Source organism: Dunckerocampus dactyliophorus, chromosome 5 (genome assembly GCF_027744805.1).
Source record: "Dunckerocampus dactyliophorus isolate RoL2022-P2 chromosome 5, RoL_Ddac_1.1, whole genome shotgun sequence".
NCBI lineage: Eukaryota > Metazoa > Chordata > Actinopteri > Syngnathiformes > Syngnathidae > Dunckerocampus > Dunckerocampus dactyliophorus.
This window is the reverse complement of record NC_072823.1, coordinates 14,826,231-14,841,274: the sequence shown is the minus strand read 5'-3', so window position 1 is coordinate 14,841,274 and position 15,044 is coordinate 14,826,231. Positions and strand designations below refer to the sequence as shown.

The 15,044-nt window shown below is 40.0% G+C and overlaps 1 protein-coding gene across 3 annotated transcripts; it reads right to left on the bottom strand.

Annotated features, from left to right (window-relative positions):
• Positions 1 to 128: 128 nt before the first annotated feature.
• snapc5 (small nuclear RNA activating complex, polypeptide 5) lies at positions 129 to 5,677 on the bottom strand. 3 transcript variants are annotated; one of them, XM_054775802.1, is made up of 4 exons: positions 5,589 to 5,677; positions 5,212 to 5,324; positions 5,044 to 5,124; positions 129 to 659 (listed from the first exon to the last, which is right to left on the bottom strand). In XM_054775802.1, exons 2-4 carry the CDS (start codon positions 5,299 to 5,301, stop codon positions 462 to 464), a joined length of 369 nt encoding a protein of 122 aa, XP_054631777.1. In that variant the 5' UTR covers positions 5,302 to 5,324; positions 5,589 to 5,677; the 3' UTR covers positions 129 to 461. The 3 variants fall into 3 exon arrangements, with proteins under 3 accessions (XP_054631777.1, XP_054631778.1, XP_054631775.1); XM_054775803.1 differs by having other exon boundaries at positions 5,584 to 5,674; XM_054775800.1 differs by having other exon boundaries at positions 5,522 to 5,666.
• Between the last annotated feature and the right edge of the window lie 9,367 nt (positions 5,678 to 15,044).

Here is a 15,044-nt window from a genome sequence, read left to right as displayed (position 1 = left end):
GCATATCTATAGACAAGAAGAACTGTCGTACACTTTTATTCAATCTGAAAAACATCTACTGTACCCTTTGTCATAATTACAAAGAACATGTAATACATGTAAATGAAAATATTCATATACAACATAAAAAGAAATACAAAATTTTTTATTTTGTGCTTATGTAATTTCCCATATGGCCCAGCCATACTGTTTCATGCTAACAGGCACGTTTTAATGTCTTGATTTGCGGCACCTAGTAGAGTATAAGCACCTACTGGTTTACTTTGGTGTGACAATGCTCACTACATTGAAAACATGGATTCTAAAGGTGAGGAGACACAATTAGCACCACACATCAACCCGACTGCTACACACTGTATGACAATAAATTAAACTTCTCACATGAAAAGTAATACACAGGTTAACAAATCTATGCTGTTAGATTGTAGAAACACTGAGGCCACATTAAGCATTAAAGCAGCTCAGTAATCGTCATCATATTCTTCCTCATCCCCGTCAGGTCCAAAACCAAACTCATTGTCACCATCTTCATTGTCCTCCTCCTCCTCCTCTTCCTCTTCGTCGTCCTCCTCCTCCTCTTTCATATCATAATCTGTAGCAGTGTTCAGCAGAAGTTTGGTGCTGTTGATCTTGTTCTCGTCGTCAAGGTTGATGTTGGTCTGAAAATAAAGACAAAGATGTGAATATTAAACATGCACCGACAGATCACCCCTGATTTCCTTAAATTTGGGGGATCGGCGATCAGCCGATCCTTACATATGAAACCCATCTTATCTATCTCTGGAAAGGTCTGAAAGTCAGCCACTGTCCCCTTTTGCTCTGCCAGACTGATGGCTAACATTCGAGCTAAAGCGAAAGCTAGGGGGGCCGGGCAGCCACCCACTGGTAGTGCTGAAAAGAGCAAAGCTACTATGAGGGAAAACGATGGCGTTCATATTCATGCTCATGTTCAATGTTTGACTTTTAGGAGAGTTTGTCCTGTTCTGTAAGCTGTTGCAAGGTATTTTACATTGGTATTTGAAACGTGTATAAATACCCACAAAGTTGTTTTGTTGCATTTGGGCATTTTTTCATTTTTGCACTATAAAAGAAACCTAAAACACAGGACACTTTGTTGGTGGTTTTTAACTTGTTCTGTTGCAGGGCTGCCAACTTGTGAGCACTTACGCTAAACTTTGACGTCACTTTACATTGTAAAGCAAAAATAAAGTTTTAGTTCAAATAACATAAGCTCAGAGACTGTTAGAGAGCATCTCATAATATCACAGATAACGGTATTGTTACATTATTACTGAACTATCTGTGTTCAGGAGCGAGTATTAGAAGCCTGCACCTCTACACCTCTACATGACACAAGTGATAGCAAACTGAAACTTACTCACATTGAATTATTGAACCCTCAGGCTTTTTGAGTCTTTATTCTGTATATGTGCTTGCTGTACTATAAGCTATTTTTTTGACACCCTTACTTTGTTACCGCAAGAAAACAGAATGTGGCGCTCTTACGGTATTTTGAAAGCCGGAAATGTGTTGTGTGTGTTGAGAAGGTCAGGACGTGCAAGAATTATAATAGTTAACGAGTATCCTGAAAACCTCGGTTGCACTATTGTACAATGTGTTTATCAATTATTCGATTAATTAAAAACAGATTAGTCCACACATCGTCGTTTTCCACAAGACCAGCCTCTTTTTGTTGAAGTCATCTTATCGGTAGTATCAGTCGTAAGCTGGTGCTCGCCTGTAGTCTGCGTCGGGAGAAGATTTAACGATCTTCCATCGAAAAGGACGCAAAAGAAGAGGTACATTGTAGTGATGACGGTTTCAGTTGGTTGGAATGTAGTTTTAAACATTCCCACGGCTTCCTCTCCATCCTCGTATGCCAGCTGTATGGTAATTCTGCCAATCAGAGGTAGCTAGGGCAGGTGCTTGGCTGAATTTCTATAAATGCGTGAGGAAGAGGTGAGGAGGTGTACGTGTGACAAGCTTCATTTGCGTGATTCTCCCCGAGTTTGTCCTGTAGATTATTATTTTATTAACTACTTCAAACCTTGTGATTTTCTTTATTTGTAAAAGCAAAATACTGCTGTGCACTTTTTTTTATACTATGTTTGGTAGGAGCCTGAAAAACCGGTCTGCAGTGTCACAGCGGTTATCAACTTACTTTGGCCAGTCTGGTTCTCGTCCTTGTGCTCAGTGGGCGTTCACATAAAAAAGGGGGTATTTGACATCATATTATTCTACTTCTGTGGAAAAATGAAGCGATCCTGGCTGGTGTATTTTACACAAGATGAGCAAATAATTATTATGGGGCGTTATGAAAAGTTCAGAAACATTATCACTGCCAAAAGCAACACTGTTGCTACCAACAGAGCGGGGGAAGACTGCTGGTAGAATGTGTGTAAATGTGCAAGTTAACAGATTATTATACTAACTCTACCCGTAGTGTTTTAATTCATCAACACTCAACATTAGCGGTCGATAGTCGATATTATTTTTATATTTTACTCCTCTGAATTATGGAATGCTGCACCTCGTGGTGACCACAAGATGGCAGTGTTTACATGTTTTGTAACATTTTTTTTTCCCTTTCTGGTGGAATAAAGAAGTGTTTTGTTGCAGTTAGTTGATACCTCAGAGGGCTTATTCCTCCAGCAAATATTGTAATATAAGACAACTAACAGGCTGAGTACTCACGCAAGGACTTCTGCGACATATAAATCTGCTAACAATGGCCGAATTAATATTTCATATTGCATTTAATTCCTGACGCTTGGCTCTAAAAATGAGCAAATGTAGTGTATTGCCTCGGCTCAAAATCTATATCTCTTACAGAGAATTTCATCAGGGAATGCTAGCAGATTAGTGTGGTCTCAAAGAAGCCGCTCCGCGCAGTGCTGCCTGAATTACCGTAAAGCACCGTGTATAAACCGCAGCCCCATTTTCAGGCTCATGGCGGGGGAAAAAAAATTTTTGTTCATAAATGCTTGCCAACTCTTTCATCTCAAATCAACATGCGTAAAGGTATTAAGCAATTTTAAAAAGAAGAATAAAGAAGAAATCTGAACTTCAGCATCTAGATCTTTAATATTATGGCTAAGCACAGATTAATAATAATAATAATAATAATAATAATAAATCAAAATAAAGACATTTGCAATTTTCAGAGATGTTTTAATATCATTCACTGCTTCTCTTTTTCTCTATTATTATTTTATTGCATTTCTTCAGTGTGAATTTGAATAAACTCCAACGTTGTATTGTATTTTACCTTGGAAGCTTAGGTTAGCTTCAGTGTATATAGAGATTGTTTCATTGTGTGAAAATACAGATAGCCGTCAGATAAGTTAGTTGCATACACAAGCATTTTCAGCAACTGTACAGCAGAGGGCGCTAAAGTCAAAGGAACTGTCTGACCCACAGACTATTCTAAAATGGACTTCTCGTTCATTTCTGCGTCTGGTCACAGACCTGTCATCGTGTATAAACCAAACTCCGATTTTTTGCTTCTTACCAGTGGAAACAAAGTGCGGTTTATACACGGTGCTTTAAGGTATTCTTGCTCCGGTTCTCAATAAATGGTGACCCCATTGCCGAATGAGTTAGTGAAACAGTGGCACTTTCATAGCCGATTTTAAGCTGAAAGTCTGGACATAGACTTGAGTTTAGCCCAAGTTGCCATGGTAATACAGCCGCATTAAAAGAGAGCCACCTTGAAAGTACAGGTAAGCCTGTCTTTAGACTCAACAGACCTCGCTAACCCACTAACCTCGCTTTGCAGTACACCCCTCTGTTGTGCAAGTGTAGTTTGTTTTAAAAATGTGAAGACTAAAGGAACTGATATAATTTAGTAGTCTGGACTGTAATTTTCTCAACTTTTCATTTGTATGTGAAAGAACTACCTCATGTGTGGTCAAAACAACAAGGTTGTATTGTTTCATGGGTATTGTTCAATGTAGTTTAACAAAATAAGATGGGAACATTGAAGGTATCATGTTGTCAGTTCGGCATAAATCAGTATCAGTCAAAATCAGAATCGGCAGGCCAGGCTTTAGGAGTATAGTTTCTAATATTTCATCTTATTAAAATGGTAACAAAATGCTCCATTAGCCTCGCAGTGCAATATTTCAAATTACAAAAGAAGTGAGTATTTGTATCTTTGTAAAACACCATTTTGATGCAGCTCTTGTACAGGTGATCCTCAGGTTACGAACAAGTTCCGTTCCTAGACTGTGATGTAAATTGAGGTTTGGTCTAAGTCCGATGTTCTTCCTAAATCTGTGTCTAAATCACTCACACTGTACACAGAACACATACATGAAGGACATGTGAAACACAGTAATAAAAACATTAATACACAAATTAAATGAAACAGTCATTACAAACAGAGGACAATTCCTTACTTTTATCCCTGTGGCTTATTGGGGAGAGGACGTAGAAGAGGCAGCATAAGAATTTTTTTTTTTTTTCGCTTGTCGCTTTCATAGGAGCAGATGCTTTAACATGCTTAAGCATACAATTTTTATCCTTAATGATGGTTGCAACAGTTGAGACCAAAAGTGCAGCCAAGATCGGTGGGTATTTCTCCTTTCTTGGGAGCTTCTAATGATGTTAATTTTCGCTTCTATGGTGGTGACTTTACTTTTTCTTGGCACATTTCCACCATATGAGCCTGCCTTACGCTTGGGAGAAATAATAAAGTTCAAAAAATTAATCACTAAGCGATGTTATCTACTCCATGTAGATGCGAGGCACACAATGTGCTCATCCACAACGCGCGAGACGAGGAATACAATGCACCTTTGCAGTGTGTAGCCGTACTCATCCGCTGCGAGTGCTGTAATGAGTTCTCAATCAAGCAGCGCATTTACAGACCAAAATTAATATTTTAATTAATTTATGGGAGAGCAGGTGTAACCACCTAAGGGCGTAACCCGAGGACCACATGTATTGCATCTCAGTAGATTGTGCAGGTTTACCTGAAGAACCTTCAAGTGTGTACATTCCGATTCAGATTCTTTTGATGCACACTCTCTGGTACAGTACCTCAATTTCTGGAGACGGGCATTCAGATGCTCCTTCCTCTGTTTGAGCGCGAATGATTGATTTCAAAGCCCCTTCTTCGAACTAAAACACAAACATGTAATTTACTACAAAACAATGGTATCACAAATAACTCACTAATAGGAGATTACTGATCAATCTCCTGCTCACCTTTAACCTGTTTAGCTGGTCTTGTAGCATGACTTTGATTTTGAGGAGAGTCTCCTCTTCCTTCTTCAATTCCTGCAGGCGGCTGTGCATCTTCGCCGATTTTACACCAGCAGCTAAAATGGAAAGCATTTGGAGTAAGCGGACATTTCATATGTCAAAATGTCAGTTATTGATCACAAGTTTAACAACGGCACACGTTAAAGTAACCGATATTGAACGGCTGTTGGCTGTTCAGAATCCAGGATAAATTCAACGTCAAAACGACAGCTTACTCCCCAAACCAGTTCCCAGTTGAGAATATGAATGTTACCTCTCTTGAAAACGGTGACTACAGCTGCATATTAATGTCTATATACTTGAGGCAACACATACACAACCTGTAGCAGATAGCTTCTGGTGGGGAAACAGCGATAGCTTAATAACAAACGGCCGACAATACACTTAAGGCTTCCGTTTTACTTCCTGACCTCATACGTCATTTCCGGACGTTTGATGTCCAACCAGTCGCAGTAATTTTAAAACCAACCATCAACCATTGAATGATTTTTATTACATAGTTTGTTAATTGTTGGTTTTTAGAGTGAGTATATTGCTAAAAACCTTGACTAAAAACAGTGTGGTTGTTGTTTTATTATATATATTATATATAATATTATATATAAATCTATATATAAATCTATTTCTATATTATAAATAGTACGTCTTATTTAGCGCCGTAATTCCTCACATTTCTAGGCCATTGACGCTCGGATGTACGATATTCCGAGGAATCCGTAAAGGCAACATCAGCAGTGGAAAGTATATTTGATATTTGGCGACACCTCTTGGTAAAGTCGGAAACTAGCACCATCTTGTCCCATTCTCTCAACTTTTGGCATTTTACACGGTAAGAAACGTCACAGCATTTTGTATTATATTGTTTGTTGTATTGTACACATGGACCTTGAAACAAAATAAAAACACGACATGTTTGGTAGAAGGAAATCACCACCGGGGGCCTTTTGCACAAAACTAGGATTCAGAAATCCAGGATAAATGACTAAACTGAGCTCAACCAACCCAAAGCAAGAGCGTATAATAGACACTGATTAATCAAGCCAGGTGAAGCCAATCCCGGATCAGTGCGCTTACGCGTCTTCCTTAAATAGATCCTATTGATCACAGAGTCACCGATTCACCATGGCAACGAGAGCAGTGTACTTTTCCCGGACGGAAGCGGAAATCCTAATAGAGGCTTACGAGGAGGCAAAAGAGAAAAGGCAACGCCACCACAGGCATAAAACAAAGAGAGAAAACGTGGCAAAGTATTGCAGAGACGATTTACAATACTTGTGCGTAAGTAGTACACAAATAAATACTCAAGGCTCCTCTGAAACCATCATAATTACAATCCAAATAGTATGTATTTAGTTTAGGGCTTTAAGGCAACCTTGGTAATATGTGGTTTGATTTGGTTTGGTTTAATTTTATTTGAGCATGCATGCAGGTTACAATGGAATACATCTCATGAATCAATCTTCACAGTTCCACATGTCCAAAAGGAGTAGGAAGAAGCAAAGCTTATTTAATCCTACCCTCCTTCCATTCCACATCTTGCACAGTACATATTCACTTCCTTGATTCCATGTAATATTATTCCATATAATAATCAGTGTAATAACAAATACATAATACAAAATTAAAACAAGCATGACTGAACAATAAATATAATAATCAATGTAATAATAATAAATACATAGATGAAGGCAAACATAAAGTTCAAGACTTCTCTGCCTTATATTTTGCAAACATCAACTGCTTGTATTGTTTTTTGAATTCGCTCGTCTTGGTACAGTGTTTGAGTTCCTTGCTCAATCCGTTCCATAATTCAATTCCGCATACTGAAATGCTATGGGTTTTCAGCGTTGTACATAAGTGTTTTTAGTTTAAATTTCCTCTAAGATCATGTTTCTCCTCTCTTATATAAGAGAGCATTTTGAATTATCCTCACCGATCTTTTTTGCAGTACATTGAGTGAGTGAAGATTGCTTTTATAATTATTGCCTCATATTTCCACACAGTAGGTTAGATATGGTAATACCAAAGAACAGTAAAGAGTGTGGAGTGATTTTTGATCGAGAACAAATTTTGCTTCATTCAATATTGAAGTATTTCTCGCCACCTTTTGTTGTATATTTTTTATATGAGATTTCCAAGTCATTTTATTATGATCCGCAGAAATGTATTTTCTTTCACTCTTTTAATGTCCACTCTCACTCTTTCAATGTCCACTGTTATGTTTGTTGCTTGTTTAACAAATCAAGAACAGCGGTATACACTAATATCCATGAACTCTTTGCTTTATTAGCATATCAACATTACTCGTTCGTAGCTTCAACTGCATGTAAACTTCCGGTTTCCCCTCGAACGTACGGCTTCTTGGTAATTTAGTACACATCCGCAACCAACACAATGAACATGTTCGAAAACGTAGTCCCACTGTGATCATGAATCCATTGAAATTGTAGGTGAAATTGACTGCAGATGTGAGTGAAATTGTGTAAATAACTCCATAAAACCCTTTATGTACAATGACACTTTGTAAACAAACTCTATTCAGTGTTGTAAATTCCAAATGTTTTTGTACACGAGTGCTCATTCTTCAAAAAGGTTTGACGTATCAGGTGTCAACATTACGGCTTTAGAAAGACTAGTTTGTAACAAATGTGGCTCATGTTGATGGCCTCGTTCATAAAACATAAGCGTAACACCCCAACTAAGTTCAGAAACTAAAATGGGCTAGCTACTGCCTCACTGGACTGTAGCCAATGCTTAGGTGTAACTTTGCAATGTAAATACAGAATGACTTTTATTGCTATCTATCCATGTATTTTATCATTTAAAATGTGCTTAATTAGTGTGGGAGGCATATTTCTAGCTTTAACCTGGATTGTGTTTATATGCATTTAACTTGTTAGTGTGATGATTTGTAGTGCACGTGTCTGGGTCCCAGAATGCAGAGGCGAAAACCAGTGTGAGCAGAACAGTCCTTTAATGGCTTCTACGGACAGCACAGGAACAAAAAACTACGATGCCAAAGAAACAAAAGGGCATCGCGAAAAACTTCTACAAACACCAAGACCGGTCAGGTGGAGCTACACACGTGATGCAGACAAACCAGGCAGGACTGGCGGCAGCAGAAAAAGCACATGGCATGGAGGTTCGGCCAGGAGGAATCACCGAGTGCCATCCAGCCGCCACAGGTGAGCATAAAAAGGGGTGAATGAAAATGAGAGACAGCTGTGCAAGTCCTGTAGCTCCGCCCAACTAGAGAACCCCGGGATCTGCGTGGTAAACACAAAAGCAGATAATAAAATAAGGAAGAGGAAATACAAAAACCAAGCAATAACATGACCCCAAAATACAGACCGGTGTCGACTCAGAGCGTGACAGTTAGTTTACTTTGTCATGATTGAACAATGGCAATTGAAGAGAGATGAGGAGGGTCATGGAGCTGAATCTAGTCTAATAATTACAATGGTCAGTTGTATTGCAAGTGTTGATCCAAAATCAAAGAACTTCAACATCAAGCTAGCAGGAGGGTTTGGAGTGGGAGGAGTGAGCTGTCGTAGCGTACAGTGGTGCCTTGATGAAGCAATATAATACAGGATTTATTAGTGTCTAAAAATAGGCATTTTTATGGGTGTCTGAATTAGTCACATTTTTTTGCAATTCGCAGGTCGTCTCGGAATGTAATCCCGGCGAATAGCGAGGATATACTGTCCAAGTGAACACAACTAATGCCAGTAGTTACATTGAAACATTTATTTTTAAATTAAACAATGGAAGACGCACATATGTAAATATTCAACGCTCTCGTACGTAACTTAAAAAGCGTACAAGCCCCCTCCGAGTGCCCCTCCCCACACCGTCCATTACACCAAAGGAGAACAAGTGGAAACATAATAAATCACAGATGGTGCTCATTGATGTGAACAAGATCTGAAATGGCTCTTAATCAGTCACCGAAAAATGTTAGAAGAGCCCATTAGGTTCTTTATAGGATTCCTTGCCTAAATCCATCCAGATGTGAGCATTAATAATCACAGCACATTGGCACAACTGGAGACTGACTAAAGCTCAGCCCGGAGGAACAATAGATTTGTCTCTGTTCTAACACATGTCAACAGAAGTGCTTGAAGTAGTAGTTTCATCAAACCGTCCCCCGATCTGGCCGTCAGTATAAGGGGAAGTCTTTTGAATTCTGAACTTACTTCACATGCACGTGTCGAGATATATGGCTTGGTGCAAAACCTTTTTGGTTGTACAGTGGATCCTCTAATGTTGAATGCCTTAAAGGTCATACAGTTCCGAATTTTTCCAAAAATTTTCAGGAAAAACGCATGCATAAAACCTGAAAAACCTGCATCAACAAAGACCGTTATGAGACGAAGAATGTGAGAAAAGATTAAAAATATACACAGGAAGTCACAAGTCATAATACGCACCATTACTTGCTGGCAAATAAAAAGGGTAAACTTCTTTTTCCAGTTAAGTGAAAGATAATAATGTGAAAATGTCAAGTGAGTGAGGTACATTTGCAACCTATGACTGACCTTGACGTACATCTTTGTCATTCACCATTAAAGTACACACACAGAGATACCTGTACATGCGTACATATACACACTCACAGTACATGCATACTTCCCCACATAACTCACTGATTTATCCATGGTGATATCATGTTGCTGGTACAGTGATGGTGATGTTGGCAATATGATTATAGTTATTGCAAATGTGACTGTTTCAATTCAGTATTATAACTCTGGTTGTTGATATTATTTCGTCCTCTCCATCATGATCTTTATGGCCGTCAAGGACATTTGCTGATGTAGTCCTGTTTGTTTCTGTTGTTTTGTTATTGCCGTCGCAATTGTTGTTGCTGTTGTTCTTTTCTCTCTCTGTATTGTACCTCTCTTGTCCCCGCACTCCCCCCACTGTTTTCTTTTTCTTCTTCTCTATCCCCTCCTGCTCTGGTCCGGCAGCTCCAAATTTACATAACAACAAAACTTCAAATAAATTCTGTATGACTGGGGAAGAGTATCTTACACTTTTCCCTGGCAGAGCAAATCTGTTGAGCACGTAAGGGCATTTTGATCAACAATACTATCTCCCCTAATGGCAGGACAAAAACAAACAAACAAAAATATACTGTATAAATAGGCAGATAACTTGCTTATCCAGAGGAAAATTCGCAATACACTTTTATGATGGACAAATTTAAAATGATGCTTAAAAACATGTCTGTACAGTTCACAATTTTATGATGGTTTGACCCTGCAGTTGACCCCACAGTTTGAACGTGGAAGAGACCTGGAATTCTGTTTGACCTGTGTTGTGTGTGTGACCATGTATGACTGCACTTGGCTTTGCTCGGGAGTCTGAAACTGGAGCCGTGTGTCTGTATGGTAGTGACCTGGAAGATTTAGGGAGGTCAGAAGACAAGGTGCTCAGAGAAGTGAGTGCTGCCACTGCAGCTGCCAGCCTTTCCAGTACCCACACGAGAGGCCTTGCTGTGGTCACTAAGTTTGGTGTGGCACTGTGTTAAGACGATTGGAAGTGGCTAATTCTTTGCAGTTATCAGCCCCATATACAGTTGACACTCTCTTTGTCATCCTGCAGACTCTGACGCTGCTCCGACACTTCCTTCCCAATCAAAGCCACCGAACTGAGGCTAAATGGCAGCTCAGTCGCCCTGCATGTGGCTGTGAGCAGTCGTCTGCTATGCTTGTGGAGTGTTTGAAGGTGCTCCCACAGTCTGTGGAATGCCGGCCGTGCTGGGCGTGTTGGAAGAGGGGCCTCCCAAAAGGGAGAGGAGGAAAGGAGGCGGGGAACATAAAAGAGGAGGGGGGATGACCTTTGAACAGCGCAGTTGGGCCAGTAAAACAGAGAGCAAAAGCATTGAAACAGCAGAGGGATGAAGAGGGAGTTAAGATAATTAACCAGAATGAAAGGTGATATCTGTAGTGAAAGGTTAAAGAAGTCATAAGGTTGTCTGTTTTTCTATTGGACTGCACTACATTTCTGTTTCAAAACCAAAACACCAGCCTTGTTGAAATAGGTGCTGTTGTTTGACTAATGTGAACATGTTATTGATTGCTGTGATGTGCCGTAGGTAGGGAAACGAGGGGGTGGCAGCTCCAGGATGTTCTCTCTTCAGCGTTCCAGTGATGTGGACAGGAGCCTCGGGTGCCTGTGAAAGGAAAGACTCATGTGACTTTGGAGCCTTTGTTTCCAAGGAACTACCTCAGCCTTTACATATCCGTTTCCGAACTCCCACACATACAGTATATAGTCATGCATATCAGCACGCACACGCTCCTGATGACTGCATTGAGATTGTATTCAAATAATCTAATCAACATGAACCGAGGCACGTAGATATGGACACATACTTTGTGTGTGACTACCTAGATGTGTGAAGGTTGCATTATGTTTACTAGAGTTTAGCACTGTCATTGACCGATGACTGTGAGTACTGCCTCTGTTGTGGCTCTGATACTACCTTCGAAACCGGAAAAATTGCAGTGTTGACTTTCATCCCATTCCGGGTTGGTGCCGTTTATACAGCAACAATGAAAAAAGGCAGAGAAAAAAATGTGCCACAAAATGATTGTTTGGGAAATACTGTGTGCCTGTTGGCCTTTTATTTGAAGGGGGACTGAGGGCAGAAATTGAATGGACCGCTGCAGCAAAGTGGAGAAGACTAAGGGACAGCAAAGTTAGCATCCATGCAGTGGTTACGAATCTGCTTGACCAATGACCGTCTAGAAGTGGTTAACATCAACCATATGGTAGCGGCTTGGCACACTTGGAACGTCAGCTGACCAGATAATAGAATTAGTACCTGGATTTGTCAATGGAAATACTGATCAGAGCAGTGTAGCGTAGGTACTGTGCAATAGGAAATGGGCATTCATTTCCTAGTGACATTGATTAATGCATTAATCTTATTGACAATACTATACAATTTGGTGTTGACTCAAGTCAGGCTTGTGTGGCGGCGACACAGATCTGCACAGTACTGAGTGTCGTACTAAGAACCACTTTTGAGGATGCATGGCCTTAGTTTTTGAGAGAGTGCACAGTGAAACACATCCCCATGGACATGCTGTCACTAGATCACAAATCATGACTGATAGTAGTGTTATTCAGAGATGAACCACAACACTGTGGTGTGTTGCACAGTGTGTTTTCTTTCTATCAACACGTGTGTGTGTGTGTGTGTGTGTGTGTGTGGAGCTAGACTAGATACCCGTTATGGCTGTGATGCTGTTCTCTTTCATCAAGTGTAATAGTAGTTGTTAGCCAAGCCAAGCATTCCGTCATTGCCCTCTGGAAAACCTGATTGTTGTTGCATCAACATTTTTATTATCTCAAAAACTCAAGATCCAACAGACACTTCCGCGTACAAGATAGGAAAATATATGTGGCCCAAGTTCAGATGTGACTTGTTTATGTGATGATGATTGAAGGCGTCTATCCGCAGACATACTATATGCAAAGTGGAAAAGCTGTGCACAATGAGCCCATGAAAGTGAGAAAGGTGGCGTGTGGTGTGTTTTAAAAGACAGATGCCTGGAAAACTGAACAGAGGCCGAAAGTGTTGGCAGATCCAGGATGTAAGGCAATCCAATGTAACCGCAGTGAAAAGACTGAGGCTGGGCTGAAATGGAATGAGCTGCTTCATGCTTCAGGCAAGGGAATTCCAAGGCTCACGGCATGAGGAACAATGAAACCGGGGCTGCAATGAAGTCTTCTATCACAAGTGAAATTTGTAAACTAACTGACCACCTGTACAGAGCGTTCTTGTTCTATTGGCCCTTCTCCACCACAGCAGGCCCAAAGACTGTAGTGTGATTAATGACGTTCCTTTCCCCTCTCTACTTGTCATCTCCCTACTCTCTAGCTCAACCCTGGTTCTTTGGTGGGTCCTTCACTTTCTTTGATACCCTGAAGTAAAATAGGCTTGTCAAGTCAGACAAAGAAGGAGGAAATTCATTTTTTTTCTGCTGTTAGCATCCTATCTATAACTTTTCTCTATTGGTCCGATTCACACAACACCCAGTTGACTCCTCAGAGTTTTCAATACATCATTTTGACTCCTTCACCCTCAAACTACAAGATTAAACCAACACATAACACACATTTCCACTAAGCTGTACACGTCAATATTGTTTGAAAATGTAAATCTTGATCTTATCTCTGGCAACCAATGAAGGGACAGCAGTGTGTTTAGCTCCACTGTGCTCTGCCATGTGACACTAAAGTAAAGCCTTGTTTACTCTTGTACACATTTTGTCCCTGCAGTAGTACGCAATTTTAGGTGCGAATGAGTAAATTGGTTGTAAGCTGGTGTGAAGTTATGTATGTGTAAACTGTGCGGGGCTGTGTGCCAGTGCGCAAAGAAAATGTTGAAATGTTCAAAATGCGTGGCACTCATAATTTCTGTGAACTAGTGGATCGTTACGTGAACGCATGACCTGGTATACTGTACGGCACTGGCAAAAATAAAGTAAAAAGACAAACAACAGAATCACATGTCAAATGTATTTATTTATTTACACAGACCAAAAAAAAGATACTGTTGATGAATGAACAGTTTGTTTGTTGGGATCAATAAAAAACAGAAGTCCAGCCATCAGACCAATCAATAATAATAAATAAATAAATAGAGAAAAGCCCCTCAAATAAAACCCCTCAAGACGCACTATTTGCCACATGGGTGCAATGAAAATGGTATTATGTTGGAAAGGTAAACAATCCCATCCTTAAAATAACTGTGCAACATTTAAGCATGAGCATAGGGGTTTGAACACTCGAGGCAGGTAACAAAGGTGCAACATTTAAAAGTAAACAAATTACAAACCAAAAAAGTAAGCAGCAGCCCTAGAAAAAACGGGTACCATACTAGATATACAATGTTGCAGTATCAGTAACAGACATGCAAAAGTAATATCAAGCCACCCCTATAGCCTATAGCCTATAGCGCTTCTTTACATAGTCACAGTGCCTACTATTGGTCAAGCATGCATATTACAGCATATTTTTTCGAGAATGGGGATTGGTTTGCAAATCTTGTTGTCTGTATGTAAACATAAACATACTCTAGACCAATGGTCCTCAATTACATTTGTCCAAGGGCCAGAACAGCCCCACCTGTGAAGAATCAGGGGGGACGGTGGGGGTGGACTGCGCCAAAGTTGTGATGTTTTGTCTAAAAGTGCTGCCGCAGGTTATAGTCCTTTAAAATTGTTTACTTGGTTACAAAGTAAATATATCAACCTCCCCGCTGCATTTTTGGTAAATGCATATTTTGTAGTCCAGTCGATCTTAAAAGTCCAATTTTCTGTCTCTACTCTTCTTTTTTTTAGAGTTCATAGCATCGTATTTCTTTAAATGCACCCCTTCTTTTTCTACCGCTGCTTCATTGTGATGCGTAGGCCTTGCTGTTGCTCCCTGCTGAGTAGAGGAAGTACTGGGTGAACAAGCACAAGACTGAATGATTTACTGATGCTTGGTGGGCCAAATGAAAAGCTTTGGTGAGCCGGATGTGACCTACGGGCCACCTATTGAGGGCTACTGCTCTAGCCTTTGTAACTTTTAGCAAAAACAAATATCTTTTTGAAAACCTGGCTTTGCAGCACATACTGTATAACAACAACAAAGACCTCATCCAAACTATTATCCTTTAGTACATCTGTGAATTCCTCATGCGTAAAGAGTTTGATTTCAACAGACAAGTGTGAGGATGCCATCCTACTCTAATGGCGGTGCAAGGCTGAGAAGGC